The 18742-nt window shown below is 43.9% G+C and overlaps 1 protein-coding gene across 6 annotated transcripts in view; it reads left to right on the top strand.

Moving 5' to 3' along the window:
• The window catches only part of ATP11B (ATPase phospholipid transporting 11B (putative)), a 264318-nt gene that overhangs the window by 179421 nt on the left and 66155 nt on the right, over positions 1-18742 (top strand). For all 6 annotated transcript variants that reach the window (XM_063916334.1, XM_063916335.1, XM_063916336.1 and 3 more), the window contains exons 10-12: positions 3054-3135; positions 4487-4637; positions 5619-5816. In XM_063916334.1, the coding sequence (XP_063772404.1) occupies positions 3054-3135; positions 4487-4637; positions 5619-5816 (431 nt within the window). The remainder of the gene's footprint in view (positions 1-3053; positions 3136-4486; positions 4638-5618; positions 5817-18742) is intronic.

The raw sequence follows: 18742 nt of genomic DNA on the forward strand, positions 1-18742 counted from the left end.
CCTCCTATAACCGAGCCAAGTCTCAGTACATCAATGAAAGGGTTCTGGGGAAAAATGGTGGCTTCCTACGAAGCAATCCCATTCGGCAGATTCCACGCAAGAACTTTCCAGTGGGACCTGCTGGACAAATGGTCCGGATCGCATCTTCAGATGCATCAGCGGATAACCCTGTCACCAAGCACAAGGGTGTCTCTCCTGTGGTGGTTGCAGAGTGCTCATCTTCTAGAGGGCCGCAGATTCGACATTCAGGACTGGGTCCTGGTGACCACGGATGCCAGCCTGCGAGGCTGGGGAGCAGTCACACAGGGAAGGAATTTCCAGAGCTTATGATCAAGCCTGGAGACATCACTTCACATAAATATCCTGAAGCTAAGGGCCATTTACAATGCTCTAAGCTCAGCAAGACCTCTGCTTCAAGGTCACCCGGAGTTGATCCATTCGGACAACATCACGGCAGTCACCCATGTAAACAGACAGGGTGACACAAGAAGCAGGAGGGCAATGGCAGAAGCTGCAAGGATTCTTCGCTGGGCGGAAAATCATGTGATAGCACTGTCAGCAAGTGGGGACTTCACCCAGAAGTCTTCCACATGTTTATAAAACTCGACAAGTATTGCGCTGGGTCAAGGGACCCTCCGGCAATAGCTGTAGACGCTCTGGTAACACAGTGGGTGTACCAGTCAGTGTATGTGTTCCCTCCTCTGCCTCTCATACCCAAGGTACTGAGAATTATAAGATGGAGAGGAGTAAGCACTATATTCGGGCTCCGGATTGGCCAAGAAGGACTTGGTAACCGGAACTTCAAGAGATGCTCACGGAGGATCCGTGGCCTCTACCTCTAAGAAGGGACCTGCTCCAGCAAGGACCCTGTCTGTTCCAAGACTTACCGCAACTGCGTTTGACGGCATGGCGGTTGAACGCCGGATCCTGAAGGAGAAAGGCATTCCGGATGAAGTCATTCCTATCCTGATCAAAACCAGGAAAGATATAACCGCAAAACATTATCACCGCATTTGGCGAAAATATGTTGCGTGGTGCGAGGCCAGTAAGGCCCCGACGGAGGAATTTTCAACTAGGTCGATTCCTACATTTCCTGCAAACAGGAGTGTCTATGGGCCTGAAATGGGGGTCCATTAAGGTTCAAATTTCGGCCCTGTCAATTTTCTTCCAAAAAGTACTAGCTTCAGTCCCTGAAGTTCAGACGTTTGTGAAAGGGGTACTGTATATACAGCCTCCTTTTGTGCCTCCAGTGGCACCTTGGGATCTAAATGTAGTTTTTGGGTTCCAAAAGTCACATTGATTTGAACCACTTAAATATGTGGAGTTAAAATATCTCACATGGAAAGTGGTCATGCTGTTGGCCCTGGCCTGGGCCAGGTGCGTGTCAGAATTGGCGGCTTTATCCTGTAAAAGCCCTCATCTGATTTTCCATTCGGACAGGGCGGAATTGAGGACTTGTCCTCAGTTTCTCCCTAAGGTGGTTTTCAGCGTTTCACCTGAATCAACCTATTGTGGTGCCTGCGGCTACTAGGAACTTGGAGGACTCCAAGTTGCTAGACGTTGTCAGGGCCCTGGAAATATAGGTTTCCAGGACGGCTGGAGTCAGAAAATCTGACTCGTTGTTTATTCTGTATGCACCCAACAAGCTGGGTGCTCCTGCTTCTAAGCAGACTATTGCTCGTTGGATTTGTAGTACAATTCAGCTTGCACATTCTGTGGCAGGCCTGCCACAGACAAAATCTGTAAAAGCCCATTCCACAAGGAAGGTGGGCTCATCTTGGGCGGCTGCCCGAGGGGTCTCGGCTTTACAACTTTGCCGAGCAGCTACTTGGTCAGGAGCAAATACGTTTGTAAAATTCTACAAATTTGATACCCTGGCTGAGGAGGACCTGGAGTTCTCTCATTTGGTGCTGCAGAGTCATCCGCACTCTCCCGCCCGTTTGGGAGCTTTGGTATAATCCCCATGGTCCTTACGGAGTCCCCAGCATCCACTAGGACGTCAGAGAAAATAAGAATTTACTTACCGATAATTCTATTTCTCGTAGTCCGTAGTGGATGCTGGGCGCCCATCCCAAGTGCGGATTGTCTGCAATACTGGTACATAGTTATTGTTACCAAAAAAAAAAAAAAAAATCGGGTTATTGCTGTAGTGAGCCATTTTTTCTAGAGGCTCCTCTGTTATCATGCTGTTAACTGGGTTTAGATCACAAGTTATATGGTGTGATTGGTGTGGCTGGTATGAGTCTTACCCGGGATTCAAAATCCTTCCTTATTGTGTACGCTCGTCCGGGCACAGTATCCTAACTGAGGCTTGGAGGAGGGTCATGGGGGGAGGAGCCAGTGCACACCAGGTAGTTCTAAAGCTTTACTTTTGTGCCCAGTCTCCTGCGGAGCCGCTATCCCCCATGGTCCTGACGGAGTCCCCAGCATCCACTACGGACTACGAGAAATAGAATTATCGGTAAGTAAATTCTTATTATATATATATATTAAACAAAGTAAATTGTGCCTACCTGTCACCTTTAGATTCAGTTATGTGTTGGTGGACGTACAGTAGTTGTGGTTCTAATTGTACACATATTTTGGTTGGCAGCCACCAGCACTGGTTTTGCCTATCACTTTGACCAAACATAATTTGTTTTGGTGCTGGACCACCAACCCGGGGCACCAATGCAGGTGTCTCGCAGGACCCCAGGTTGCTTAGGCACAGTTTGGGAACCATTCCTATGACTTGTTTGAGCCTGCTATTATTTCTTAGCTGCAGCTGCTTCAAGTCCCTTGCTTTCATTTGGACCAAGCTGATGATTGAGGCTGTATCCTTAGGAAAGGAGTTAACACTAGTAACTATTTGGTGCCTAGCCAACCATTGCCAGCACCCATATGAAGATGTAATAATTGTGGAAATGGTTTAAAGGGGGACCTTTAGAGTTAGAATTCTGTTTTTCATGCAGATTTGTGTTTGCCTAAATAGTTGTCCAGATTTAGACAATAGATACCATGCTACAGTTGTTACTTGTCTGATGCTTGTGCTTACATTTGCGTTTATTTTACAGGAGTGGCCGTATACACGGGGATGGAGGCAAAAATGGCATTAAATTACAAGAGTAAATCACAAAAACGTTCTGCTGTGGAAAAGTATGACACTTTTACGTTACATTTTCTATTAGAAATAGGAGCAAACAAAAACTACAATTAATGACACTCTTGTGATAACTGAAATAGCGGTCTTCTTTTGCACATTAAAAGTGTTTCATTTAGTATTATAAAGATAAAGTATTATTTATAAGGTACAAGTGAAAAATGGACCATTAGTGCTACATGTGCATGCTAACAATTGAAAGAATGAGGCAGATGATTCCTCCTTTGTATTCCCCATTTATGTTTATAAACCATTGACTGATCCCTGTACAAAACTGCAGTCCTCACCTTTCTCTTAGTTACTCTGCAGTCAAACATCATTACAATATGGATGTTAAGCATGTATAGATCATATCACATAGTATTAATATTTTGGGTTTAATCATATTTTCCCATAATATCCTTTGTAAAATAAGAACAATAGTCATAAGTACCCACCTGGTAATCACTTTATGGACATCCAATGAATGCCTTTTATGTTGTCAACAAGTATAGTATTAGTGTGTCAACAAGTATAGTATTAATGTGTCAGCAAGTATAGTATTAGTATTTGTTATTAGTGTGTAGAACTGTATCACTGATCGCTGTATTACAGTATGGCACATGGACAATATGGAATACTTGCCAGCATGTGGACATTCCTGTCAGCTGGAAACCTCTGAATCCATACTCTACCACAGACCTAAAACTTCTCAAAATAAGTTAGAAACTTTTTTTTGCTCACTAACATGGTATATTTACAGAAGTAATCTAATGTTTTTTATTGTAGGTTTTTTTTATTTGTTTTAAAGTCTTGTTTTTTTTCTTGAGTATAATTTTTTTTTTTTTTTTAATATTAGGGTATAACACCCTTTAAATTGGCAATAGTAGATTTTCAAAGTAAAAGTTCCTAAGAAATCAAGCAGCTGGAAATGCCAATTCCAGTATTTGATAACTGGTATATCTCGATTTACAACCTTTTATAGCAACGTTTTTTACTAAACTGAGTTTTTAAGGAACAAGGCTGAAGCGGTATTCAAGGATTTTACCAAGAGTTACATTTTATTTTATTTAATTTATGAAATATTAAATTAAACATTTTTTTCTGAAGTTGGTAATGTTTTAAGAAGTGATTTTATTTTATTGGGATATTCCATCTGATTTATTAGTTTGAGACCTCTCAAACCTATAAACATATGTTAGGTGTTTGTTCTGTAAAGCAGCTGCTTAGTTTTTGCAGATGTAGTTTGTTAGACTGAATGTAAATGACCCTCCGGGTCTCCAGCCTCTTGCAGTGTTTGTATATTCCTCTTACTTTCACGTAGCGCCCAACCTTGCAGTATTTTCAGCAGTTGCTTTATTCTTACAGGTCCATGAACACATTCCTGCTTGTATATTTGATCATTCTTCTGTTTGAGGCAATTCTTAGTACAATTTTAAAGTATGCATGGCAAGCTGAAGGAAAATGGGATGAGCCATGGTACAACCAGAAAACTGAACATGACAGAAATAGTAGTAAGGTTTGTATAGATGTCAGAATGTCGCACAACTTCCCTGGTAAACGGATGTTAATATTTTGCATTTGGCTTCCAATATTAATACAATTTCCAATGTTTTGTTTTTTGTTCAGATGCCTTGTGCAAGTTGTCTATGAATAGTGCAAGAGCTGATACATTTAGGGGTCTATTTACTAAGCCTTGTATGGTGATAAAGTGCCAGCCAATCAGCTCTTAACTATCATTTTCAAACACAGCCTGTGACATGGCAGTATGGAACTAATTGGCTGGTACTTTATCTCTGTCCACTTTATCACTCTCCAAGGCTTAATAAATAGACCACTAAGGGGGACATGTACTAAGCATTGATAAAAGTGGAGAAGTGAGCCAGTGGAGAAGTTGCCCATGGCAACCAATCAGCATTGACGTAACATTTCTAATTTGCATACTATACAATTGTATGGAGCAGCTGATTGGTTGCCATGCAAAATTTCTCCACTGGCTCACCTCTCCACTTTTATCAGTGCTTAGTACATGTCGCCCTTAATCACTGTTTAAATTCAAAGCAATGATGCTATTTGGCCATTAGTTCCCTCTGCATAAGAGAAATGCTTTATCTATGTTATAAATGAAGAATACATATTGTGACTGTTGCCCACGCACAGAGCAATCCGGGCTATCCATTTCATTATTTCAGATGAACATGGCCCCCAAACCTGTGGGCTCAATATTATGAGCAGTCTCTGTGGTTAGTGGAATCATGACTGCCTGGATATACAGTATGCCAACCCATCATGACACACAGCAGTCTGAGGGAGGTGGGAACATATGCTGGTTCCCTGTTATAGTATCTTAATATTGCCTAAACACTATAGATTATTTCTGCATGTAATTTAATTATACATTATGCTGTATTGAATCCATAACCTTTGTAGAACAGTTATCAAATATTTCCTTGTAGTGCTTTTAGTTTTGCACTGATACAAATCCTTTTTTTACCTACAGATTTTGAAATTCATTTCTGATTTTCTGGCATTCTTGGTCCTTTATAATTTTATCATCCCTATTTCGCTTTATGTGACTGTGGAGATGCAAAAATTCCTTGGTTCATTTTTTATTGGTTGGGACCTTGATCTATATCATGAGGAAAGCAATCAAAGAGCACAGGTCAACACATCTGACCTAAATGAAGAGCTTGGTCAGGTAAAATAATGGCTTACTGCTGTTGAGCAATGTGTACTAAAGATAATACATAGCTACTTTATTTGTAATGGCCTTTTTTCTTCCACTTAAAATCTGGTGCATTATGATTTTCTTGTTAATGGATGCTGCTTGGTTCATCAGATGCGTTCCTACCTTTTTATAAGCATCTGTAGTCTGGTTCCACTATTGTAATTTTATTTTCTTTAAACCTCCTTGAATCAACTTTATGTTCTGTAAAGCAACTCTTGTTTCTTTTACAAGCCTGCCACATTTAGCCAGAGAACTGTCAGAATGGATAGTATATAATAGTATTGACCACAGGAGCAGGGAAATCTCTTACACTGTGGTAACATTTTATTGCTGATGTTACAGACAGGAATTCAGCTCGTCATAATGTATGTATTTGCGTGGTTAAGTTTCGTTTCTGTTTTCCTACGCCATCTATTTTCTAGTTTAGTCTCACCTGCGTTTTCTCTTAAAATTCTTTCCCTGTGTCAATAAAGAGAAGTGTGTAGAGCTAGTCTGGGCTAAACTTTACTTAGGTGTCTTCTAAACTACATGTGCACAATTCTTACTGATAAAAATACTCTGCTGCTTTAAATGTGCTATATGTACAGTGCAACTATCCTTATTTTTGTCTACCTACCCCCACTAGTAGTGGTCGTTATATTGTTTGAAATAGATACAGGATCTCATTCTGAGTTGCCTGCTTACTACATTATGCTAATGCAATTATCAGTCCGTGATTTAGCTGTGTGTCTGTCATAGTCTGCAAATAAAGACTAAAACGGATAAATGGTTGTATACCTACTGCGCAGGAAAAGAACAGCTGTAAATGTGACCAGGTGTTATCTGTGTACTGGACAATATAACAATGTTTCAAGAAAGAAAATACATGTAGCGCTCTACTGATAGGATAAAGGAAAATATTTCCCCCTTCAGGTTCTTTATGGACCCTTGGGTTTCATCAACATGTAGCATGTTTTCCAGATGGTGTGTCCAAGGCAAACAAAAAATAAAACATAGTATAAAATCTTTCAAATATAAATTGTATTTCTGCAGCGGGGTACACTGTGTTCCACAGGGAAACATCGGGGTGTAGAGTTGGATCTTGATCCAGAGGCACCAACAGGCTAAAGCTTTGACTGTTCCCAGGATGCATTGCAGGGCCTCCTCTATAACCCCCGCCTCCGGGCACTGGCACTCAGTTTGTAAGTTGGTGCCTGCAGGTCACTTAACAGGGGAGGGCTGCGCTAGGTAGCCCTGAAAAGAGCTTTGTTAGAAGAATCTTCAAGGGCTTTAGCACTTTCATGTCCTGCGGCTCCAACACCTCCCCAGCAGCGCCGCATACTCCCTCTGGCTGAGTTCCTGGGTACTTGCGGCGGAGGCGCTACGGTTCCCAGGCACACAGGCGCTGGCACTCTCCAGTATCGCGTGGCTGCTTCTTTGGGAGGAGGTAAGAGGGTCCCCCAGGTGGGACCTGCCGAAATCGCGTTCCGGTCGCAGTCTTAGGAGATGGACCGCGGCGCTGGCATGGATACTGTGGCCATACCTGCTTGCTCAGCGCTGTGCATTTACAGTCACTTAAGTATTCTACATGTCATTGTAGACAGTGTTAGTTAAGAACAAGTGTCCTTCTACCTGACTATTTAGTACAAGAATTCTGATATATACATCCAGTCTCTGACTGTGCATTGAGATATATATATGTGTGTGTGTGTGTATATTTTTACTAGTCCAGTGCAGTTTTATTGTTTGCCTAAAATAATTTCTGCATTGTCATGGTGACTGAGTGTGCCTGCATCTGCTGTTTGGATTTCACTTTGAGTGTATCCCTTCTATTGCTATCACTGTATTCTGTACCCTGGGGGAGTTAGGTGCGTCAGGGTTTTAGTTTGTTTTACTGTGTATTTCAGTCACCTCATACTGCTTTAATTCTCTGTTTGTGTCCTGTATTTACTGTCGCATAACTCAGGGAGTTATTTGCAGGTTTACTATTTGTCTGGCTGTATTGTAATGTTACGCTCTCAGGCTAAGGGCGACAATCCGCGGACGCTCATGCATCATGCACTGCTTGCACCAAGGATTGGCCTGAAGGGGAAGTTTTGACTGATGGTCTCTGTACTGGGTGTTGTACGGCTCCTAGTCAGCCCGCTGTTTCGGTAGCCAATCAGGAACCACCTTGGGCAGCGGTTTCCACTATGCTTAATTCACTAGTCACACGCCTATGGGACCTCCTGTGCCATTGCAGCCACATGTTGTCCCTGTGGTTAATCTACCCTGGGCGGATACACTATCTCTCCAGATTCAACAATTGAATCAATGTTTGGTTAGTCAGAAACCTACCCCACATCCCTCTGGGGCCAAGGGGTTGTCCAAGCGAGCTGCTTCCTCCTCGCAATCCATTAATATTTCAGATGTTACTTCTGATGAGGACGGAGAATTCATCGACCCGTCAGACACTGATATAGTTACTACTGACGAGGAATCTACAGTTCAGATTTATGTCCCTAACCTAGTGGAGGCTATCAAGCTGATTCTACAAATTGATGATGAGGCAGATCCCACTACTGCGTCTAAGAAACCTGATAAATTTAAACGTCAGAAGGTAACTAAGGTAATATTGCCACATTCTAACCACTTGGTTGATATTCGTCAGGAGCCCTGGTCTTCTCCAGCAAAGAAATTCTACCTGTCTAAAAATATGCTAGCTCGTTATCCTCTCCCTGCTGAGTTGTGTAACAAGTGGGAAAATTCACCTCCGGTGGATGCCCATGTCACCCGGCTTGTGGTGTCATCTAGTTTGCCTGTCACCACTGTCACTTCATTGAAGGAACTGACAGAAAGCGTGTGGAGCGATGCCTGAAGTCTATTTACTTCTTTCCAGGTGTGGTACATAGACCCACTATAGCAGCCTCTTGGGCTGCAAAAGGTATCGAAGCATGGGTTCAGGCTATTGAGGAAGAGCTACTTCGGGATATCTCTGATACTGCCAGACAATATCTGTCTCATATTGCCTCAGACTCCCATTCTATTCAGGAGGCGTCCTCTGAGGCAGGTGTAATGGAGGCTAAGGCGTCGACTATGTCCATCTTGGCTCGCCGTATTCTGTGGTTGAGGTCATGGAAGGTGGATCTGGACTCCAAGAAGACTTTGTAGGTACTCCCTTTTAAGGGAGACATACTGTTTGGTGAAGATGTTAATAAGATTGTGACTGACTTAGCAGCTACTAAGACTGCATTTCTCCCGAATACTAATCCTCCTGCACCGAAGGCAAAGAGCACCACTTTTCGTTCCTTTCGACCTCCAAGGAAAGCAAAGGGTCAGGCTTACCCGAGACAGGCTCGTGCTTCCAAAACCACCAAGCCCAAACCTAAACAATCCTGAGCTGCCCGTCAACTTGTTTCCAAACAAGACAAGTCAGCTGCTTGACGGGGCGGGCCTCCTCTTGGGGGATCCCAGGGTGGGAGGCCGACTTCTGCCATTCGGCCAGGTCTGGTTAAGGACCACTTCAGACGCCTGGGTGCAAGAAATTGTCTCTCACTGGTACAAAGTTTCTTTCAAGAGACGTCCCCCTCGCCAGTTCTGCACAACAGTTATCCCTTTGGATCCGTTGAAAGCACATACTCTACACCTGGTTGTACAAACCCTCCTGGATATAGGAGTGGTAGTGCCGGTACCTCTGTCCCAGAGAGACAGGGGATACTTTTCGACCCTGTTTCTAGTCCTGAAACCCAATCGGTCTTTCTGGCCTATAACCGACCTCAAATCACTGAACAAGTTTGTGAGTGTGTCCAAATTCCATATGGAAACGCTGTGCTCGATTGTACTGGCCACGGAACCCGGAGACTATATGGTATCCCTGGACATACAAGATGCTTACCTGCATATACCTATTGCCATATCACATCAGCAATATCTGCGGTTTGCTATTGGCAACCTACACTATCAATTCCAGGCTCTGTCGTTTGGACTGGCCCTGGTACCTCAGATCTTCACCAAGGTCATGGCTGTTATGACGGCCCTTCTCCGCCGTCAGGGAATCAGGATCCTGCCATATCTGGACGACTTGCTGATCCTGACAAACTTCAAAGATGTTCTCCTCAGTCATCTGAACCTCACGGTTTAATTCCTACAAGCTCACGGGTGGCTCATCAACTGGAAGAAGTTCTCGCTGGTTCCTGCTCAGAACATGGTGCACCTGGGGGTACGGCTGGACACACCCATTCAGACTGTTTCTGTCTCGAGAAAGTTCTGAAACTTCAGGACAGGATCAGATACTTCCTTTCTCACTAAAGGGTGTCGATACACTCTGTGATGCAAGTACTAGGCCTCATGGTGTCAGCTTTCGACATGGTAGAGTACGCTCAATTTCATTCCCGCCCTCTGCAGCGGTTGATTCTTTCCAAGTGGGACAGTCTGCCTCATCGGGTCAGGTCTCAAATGATATCCTTGAATTCAGAGGTTCGTCTGTCACTGGGCTGGTGGCTACAGGACCAACAGTTGAGCAGGGGCCATCCCTTCTGGATTCCCAACTGGGTCCGACTAACTACGGATGCCAGTCTGCGGGGTTGGGGCGTGGTGCTAGAGCAACACTCTCTCCAGGGTCGATGGACCAAGGAGAAATCTCTACTCCCGATAAACATTCTGGAATTGCGGGCAGTGTTCAATGCTTTAACTCTTGCCCTGCCTCTGATACAGAACAGGCCTGTTCAAGTACAGTCAGACAACGCAACCACGGTGGCATACATAAATCATCAAGGCAGCACTCGAAGCCGCATGGCGATGTTGGAAGTGTCAAAAATCCTTCATTGGGCATAACGATATCTGTCGGCAATATCGGCAGTGTTCATTCCGGGAGTCCTCAACTGGGAGGCGGACTTCCTCAGTCGTCAGGACATACATGCCGGAGAGTGGAGTCTTCATCAGGAAGTCTTTCAACTCCTAGTGGACAAGTGGGGTCTACCAGATGTAGACTTGATGGCGTCTCGGCACAATCACAAAGTTCAGGTCTACGACTCAAAATCAAGGGATCCTCAAGCAGCGTTTGTGGACGCACTGGCAATTCCATGGAACTTTTGGCTGCCCTACATGTTCCCTCCAGTGTCTCTCCTGCCCAGGGTACTACGGAAGTTCAAGCAAGTAGGAGGAATACTACTTCTAGTCGCTCCAGCGTTGCCCAGACAGCATTGGTTCTCAGACCTGCAGGGTCTATCGATAGAGCGTCCACTTGCTCAACGCCCAGACCTCCTCGTTCAGGGCCCTTGTGTCTACCCGAACCTGGCGAGACTGGCTTTGACAGCGTGGCTCTTGAGGCATCCCTTCTGAGGGCCAAAGGATTCTCCGAGGCGGTTATCCAAACTATGGTGAAGACCCGTAAACCGGCTTCTGCACGGATTTATTATAGCGTCTGGAATTCTTACTTCACCTGGTGTGCTGCTAAGAATTATGATGCATACAAATTCAGAACTTCCAGACTTTTCTGCAACAAGGCCTGGACTTGGGCCTTCATCTGGCCTCCCTCCAGGTTCATATATCTGCCTTGTCGGTGTGGTTTCAGAGGAAAATTGCGTCTATTCCTGATGTTCATACATTCACTCAGGGTGTTTTACGGATTCAGCCTCCCTATGTCCCTCATGTGGCTCCATGGGATCTGTCTGTTGTCCTGACTGCCCTGCAAGAGTCACCATTTGAACCTCCTTGAGTCAGTGGACCTTAAATGGCTTACGCTTAAGGTCGTGTTTCTGCTGGCTATTGCCTCTGCTAGGAGGGTGTCTGATTTATGTGCTTTGTCTCTGATTTTTCACCGTGACCGGGTGCTTCTTATAACTCGTCCTTGTTAGCTACCCTAAGGTGGTGTCATCTTTCCATCTTAACCAAGAGATTGTGGTTCCGGCTTTTATCTCTTCTGGTTTGTCCTCCAAAGAGCGGTCTTTGGATGTGGTACGGGCTCTCCGTATTTACGTGAAGAGGACTGCCTCTCTCAGGAGGTCAGATACCCTTTTTGTACTTTTTGGTTTTGACAAACGTGGCTGGCCTGCGAATAAGCAAACCTTGGCCAGATGGATTAGAATGGTAATTGCACAAGCGTATGCACAAGCTGGTCTTCCGGCTTCTGCTGCTATTAAAGCCCATTCTACTCTTTCTGTTGGACCTTCTTGGGCAGCCCGCCGTGGCGCATCCGCTGAACAATTGTGCAAGGCGGATACGTGGTCCTCAGTGAACACATTCTTTAGGTTCTATGCCTTTGTTACTTCCGCTTCCCAGGATGCTTCCTTTGGACGGTGGGTTCTTGTACCCACTACGGTGCGTCCCTTCCCATGAGGAACTGCTTTAGGACATCCCGATGTTTTCCTGTGGAACACAGTGTATCCAGCTGCAGAAAGGGAGATTTATGGTAGACTTACCATAGTTAACTCTTTCTACGAGGTACACTGGGTTCCACAGGGCGCCCAACCTGACGCACTTAACTTCTTTGAATTTCTATGGCATTAGCCGCTGGTCCCTTCTCCTGTCGTGAGAACATGGTTCTATGTGAATAACATCTGCCTTTTCTTTTACCTGCTACTGCATTGGACTGGTTATCGAAACTGAGCTCCAGTGCCCGGAGGCGGGGTTATAGAGGAGGTCCTGCAATGCATCCTGGGAACAGTCAAAGCTTTAGCCTGTTTGTGCCTCTGGATCAAGATCCAACTCTACACCCCGATGTTTCCCTGTGGAACCCAGTGTACCTCATAGAAAGAGATTTAACTATGGTAAGGGTGTGTACACATGGTGAGATCCTTGCTATGCCCGATTTTCACTTGCGATTTCCCTTGTACTCACCGGAGCCCAGCACCACCGATTTTGACTAACTTTTCTTGAGATATGGACTTTGTGTGCTTACGATTTTGGCTTATGTGAGATTTTGGCTTATGTGAGATGTCATTGACATGTGAGATGAACTAGATAGTAAACCGATCTAGCAAGGATTGACTTGCCTGCACAGTCTATCTTTTCTTGCGATGCCGACCTGGCGGGACCGCGCATCGGGATCGCAAGGTGACTTTCACCTTGCAATCTGCACTAACTTTTCTTGCGATTTTGACTATATAGTCAAAATTGAAAGAAAATATCTCACCGTGTGTACACACCCTAAGTCTACCATAAATCTCCTTTTGTGATATAAGGGGATTTGGAATAATTCAATAAAATTATGAGGCAGTGGTGTCTTATTACTACTAGAGGTTCACCACGTGTGATTCAATTAGGCAGGCTGCTCACTTTGTCTCTTACATGTAAATCAGAAGACAATACACATAAAGGTTTCTTTTTAAAGTGTTGATGCTCACAAGAGTGCTTACTTCTGAAATAAGTGTGTTCCGCACAGCTAGGTATGTTTTCTGCTGAGCCCCCTGCTTCTCCAATCAGTAACGGAGTCAATCCAAATTTTAAAGGGGGTTACACAATTTATTGAAAGGATATCAAATAAGTTCCATAAAATATAAAAATAAAAAAAAGACATCTAGTACGAAATGAGGGAGTGTAGGTGTCATTTCTATATCTCTACAAAGACTACTGCGATTGACCAGAGTACCGGGAAAAGGGTCTAACCAGCGTGATCCGTATAGGGCACCGCACCGACACGTTTCACCCAACAGGGTCTTTCTCAAGATGGTGCTGCAATGGTATACTGAAAGGATATTTATCCCTCAGGAGATCCCGCCCCTTCTCTGTCTGACTTTACAGCAGGTCATCCTGTCAGCAGTGAGATTTACAGCACAGCTGCCACAGGCAGGCGGCAGCCCAGGAGATCTGTGCATGCAGGCAGTATCATTAGCAGCTCGGCACTCAAAAGAGCCAAACTGTGACAACTTAGCGATGTTCATAAGGTTCTCAAATTATTTACAGAGACAAACAAATATTTCATAAATCATTTGATCAGTTACGGGTAGCTCACAACTCCTGTTTCAATCAGTGTAGTGAGGCAGGCTCCTCATAGATGCAGATGGCATGGTACTATAATTCTACATTTATTTCTCTAACATCCTAGTGGATACTGGGAATTGAAGATTACCATGGGATATAGATCGGATCCACTGGAGCCTGGCAATCAATAGTGTGTGCTGGCTCCTCCCCTCTATGCCTCTCCTAGCAGACTCGGTTTAGAAAAATGTGACGAAGGAGCCGGGGGCATTCTGTTGCTCTCAAGAGAGTTGTCATCAGAAATTTATTTTAGTTTATTATTTTCAGGTAGCACTGGTTGGCAACCAGTCTGCCTGCGTCGTGGGACTTAGGGGGGTTACCGAACCAACTTAATAAAGAATTAATGGTTTGTATCCCCGTTGACAGGACATTAAGCTGCTGAGGTGATGTTTCTCATACCACACTGTGTGTGCACACGTTGACAGCATGCCGCCACCCCTAACAGATGCTGAAGACGCGGTGCACGGAGTACAGACATCGGGGTCCCGGTTAGCACGGGTTCCCGGTGACGATGGCGACATGAAGGGGCAGCGGCCACCTGGCTGCAGTGCCCGCTGTGTTGTCCATACTGTCAACATATGTGACACGGGTTACACACTTTTTTTTTTTTTGGAGTAAAACCAGTATAAAAAACAAGAGGGACTGTGTGCCATGGAGTGGGTGGGGCTTCCCGGAGAGCGGGACTAGAAGCTAAAAGGTGCCATTTCCTGCTGCTGCTGCCGAGTACAGGCTGCATGCGAAGACTGCTCCTCCACAGACCCACTGAATTAATCCAGGGGGTTATAGTAAAAAGGGGGGAGGGAGCATATAGACAGCGGTTATACTGCAGTGAGGTAACCACACACACACACACATATATGTGTGTGTAGATAGATATTATACACAGTATATAGATATACCCAGCGGAGCGATGCTCTGTTCTGAGGTATTGTGTACTGGTCCCAATCCTCTGATTCATTCCATTCAGGGATGTCTGATATAAGTGTTCTGTCTCCCTGACACTGCACTGTATTTTCTCATTAATTCTGTGGTTTCTGTAAAGCATGTCTGAAAATAAGCCTGTGTATACGTCATGTAAGGCTAGGTTAAACCTTCCTCACAGGGGTCTCTATTATGTACCCAATGCTCCCTACAGGCTAGTACTTTGTAGGAAACTGTGTGGTGGAATCATTAAATCAAGATTACTGCTATGAGAAAGGCAAACCCTGAAGCAATCTATAAAACTTTCATGATTACTGCTGTTGGAGACCGGCTCCTCAGCCCACCCTGATGACCTCTCATAAATCACTACACCACAGATTACAGTCTTACTCTGATACTGCATTACCAGTTAGATGAAGGGAAATTATAGGTGGACGAGGATATTCTCTGTCCCCGGGTGTTGTGGCCCTGATTTATGCTATTAATTAACTGGCATGGTCAGATTTCATGAAACTGCGCCGTCCCACCCTGTCCCCCCGTTTTTGACGAGGAGATCCATTCTGCAGATGTGCATAATATAATGTTTAAATATTTTAAAAAATACTTTTTCAACTTGATTAAATAAAATAAATTTAAAAAAAACAATGTTTTAACGCTTTTGAAGGGAAAAATCGTCAGTTAAGTGGTTAAGGAGGTCCTCAACATCCCTGATAAGGAAACAGAACCAGCAGAGGAATTGTTTTTAATATGAAACCAAGGTCCTCTGCAACCTTCCCTGTTTCAAAGGAATTGAATTCCCTTTCTAAATACGCAGGGATAAATCCTGACAAAAAATGTATTACTCTTCAACGGGTACAAAATTATTTTCCCTTCCCTAATGCGGATAGGAACTTTGGGAAAACCCACTAACAGTGGATACGTCTGTGTCCAGGCTGTCACGTAAAATTATACTACCTGTACCTGGTATCTCTCTCACAAAATTGAGACCACACTCAAGTCAGTTTATATTTCAGCGGGCGTACAATGCCCTACCATAGTTCGCGGCTGGAGTTCTAGAGCCATCGTGAAATGATCTGATGATATTATAAAAGGATTGTATACACTACCTCAGGATGAGATAGTCACATTACTGCAACATATCCAAGATGCTGCAGACTTCATGAGTGAGGCTGTTAAGGAACTAAGAGGCAGATGTATTAACCAGGAGAGGGCATAAGGAAGTAATAAACCAGTGATAAGTGCAAGGTGATAAATACACCAGCCAGTCTGCTCCCATATGTAAATTAGCAGTTACGAGCTGATTGGCTGGTGCGTTTTCACCTTGCACATATCACTGCATTATCACTGGTTTATCACTTCCTTAAGCCTTCTCCAGGTTAATACATCTGCCCCTAAGTATCATTAACGACCGTACTACTGCTATAGCAGTATCGGCTCGTAGAGCCCTTTGGCTGCTACAATGGTCAGCAGATGGTGATTCCAAAAAGGGTGAGGAGAACCTTCCTTTTACAGGTGATGCCCTGTTCGGGGAAGAACTGAACAAGTGGATATCTCAGACGACAACAGGTAAAGCTACATGTCGGCCGTCTGTTGCACCACCTGCTAGACGTCCCTATCCTGGGCTCTCTCTGCAGTCCTTTTGTGTGGACAGATTCAGAGGCAATTGAAAAAAGAGGGGTGAAATCCTTAATGGCGCTTCTAGTAAACCGATTGCTGCCTTCTTGGTCCAACGGTGGACTTATCCCAGGTAGAAAGAGTTGTGGTGGTGTGGACTAGATGGCGCTATCGCTCAAGCGGTGATGGTGAATATGAGAGTGCTCAAAAAAATACTTAGCTGTGCCGTCTCCGGACGAAAAGTCAAGGATGTTCTATGTTCAATTTTTGATGGAGAGCGCAACCGTGTTTGAAAAATAGGAAATGAAACAGAAGTATACAATGTGTAGTATTGTCGCGTGAAACAAAATGAAGAAATACGTAGTCTATGGTTTTTGCCTATATAGGCTAGTAGGCTTCACTAGGCAATGTAAATGGTCATGGAATTGGTGATCTTTTTAAACCAAAATATGGAAACAGTATTCTCGTATAAACACACCTGACTTACAAAAAGACAGGTGTTGGCATGCCCATAAGGGTATCTTTTCAAGGTGTGACGTGCTCTTTATCGATTGGTGGTTGAAGACCAGGGTCTAAATGGTATCTGCTATTGTGAGAGAGGGGCGTCCCTAACACTCACGTGAGGGACAGTCGATATCCTCATATAGCGGTTTCTTTCAAGGACATCGTTCCAAAGGGGTTACCATGGTGGTTAAATATCCGATGCTGGAATACTCGACCATATATGAAATGTGAAACAGAAGTACACAATGTGTAGTATATCCAAAGAACGTGTGGGATCTTTACCACTGTTTATAGGCGTACTTAATTTAAAAATTATAAGTATCTTTCTATGCTGGTAACGAAACCATAGAATTCCTATAAACACACCTGACTTACATAGAGACAGGTGTCTGGACGCCCATAACAGTATCTTTCATGAAATATGGGGTTCTCTATCAGTCAGTGGTGGATAGCCAAACTTATAATAGGGAGGGAGGCGTACCTAACACTCACGTGCAAAACGGTTAGTGTCCTCATATAGCGGTTTCTTTCAAGGACCTCGATCCAGGAGTAGTAAAAAGTTAAATTTATTCAAAGTACATAACATAAACAACAGGCTGATCTTAGCGTAAGAGTCCGGCTCTGATGGAAGTGAGAACCGTCTTGGAACAATAAGTGGCCAACTTTGAGGTTCCAAAAAAAAGTAATTATGACAAGGTCCTACCTTCCTTCAGAGTCCAATAGACAGGTCCGCTGTTAAAGAGCTCTCTCTAAGCCAACGCGTTTCGAGTCAGGAGACTTTTTTTTTCAAGGCATGAGGGTCCAAACAAACAGGTTCCCCTATTTATAGCAAGACATAGTGACATCACTTCTGGTCACATGACCGGAACTAGATGCTGAAAGTTCAGAAATTAAAAGAATTAATAAAAAGTTCTTCTTACTGTTTAGGATATGTGTTACCATATAAAATGCTCCATTATTGACATAAACAATGCTCATTTGGAATAATACCAGTTAAAAATAAGGATCAACTCTCCCTATGGATTGTGGGACATGTAGTCAAAAATGGGAGTAATTCATGAAAAAAACATCCTACTGTGACTGTTTTATTACAACAAGGAACTACAATACCCAGAATCAAAGCGGCTCTTTTACTTTCGTTTTAGCCGCTATGGACACACAAGAACTGGGATCTACATTACCCAGAATTATAGCGGCACTTCCGCCGCGGCTGGCGCTTCCGGAAGTAAGATACACCTGATATGGACTTCCGCCCTGGCCACGGACAGCGTGACTTCCTGTCTGGGCAAAAGACTACATCACATAGGAGGCCGAGCGGCTTCCGGCCGCGGCCTGCCTCTCCTTTTATGAATTACTTTCTCTTTCAATAATCCCCAGTGAAAGTTTACTTTGGTTTATAAATGTGACTCTTTAAATAAGCTTTGTTCTATGTTAGTAACAAAGCTTTCTGGCCGCAAGTAGCGCCACTTCCAGTATATAGACTACATTACCCAGGAAGCCTAGCGGCTTCCGGTCACGGACGTTTTTTCATGAATTACTCCCATTTTTGACTACATGTCCCACAATCCATAGGGAGAGTTGATCCTTATTTTTAACTGGTATTATTCCAAATGAGCATTGTTTATGTTAATAATGGAGCATTTTATATGGTAACACATATCCTAAACAGTAAGAAGAACTTTTTATTAATTCTTTTAATTTCTGAACTTTCAGCATCTAGTTCCGGTCATGTGACCAGAAGTGATGTCACTATGTCTTGCTATAAATAGGGGAACCTGTTTGTTTGGACCCTCATGCCTTGAAAAAGAGTCTCCTGACTCGAAACGCGTTGGCTTAGAGGGGGCTCTTCAACAGCGGACCTGTCTATTGGACTCTGAAGGAAGGTAGGACCTTGTCATAATTACTTTTTTTTTGGAACCTCA

This window comes from Pseudophryne corroboree, chromosome 4, assembly GCF_028390025.1.
Source record: "Pseudophryne corroboree isolate aPseCor3 chromosome 4, aPseCor3.hap2, whole genome shotgun sequence".
Taxonomy (NCBI): Eukaryota; Metazoa; Chordata; class Amphibia; order Anura; family Myobatrachidae; genus Pseudophryne; species Pseudophryne corroboree.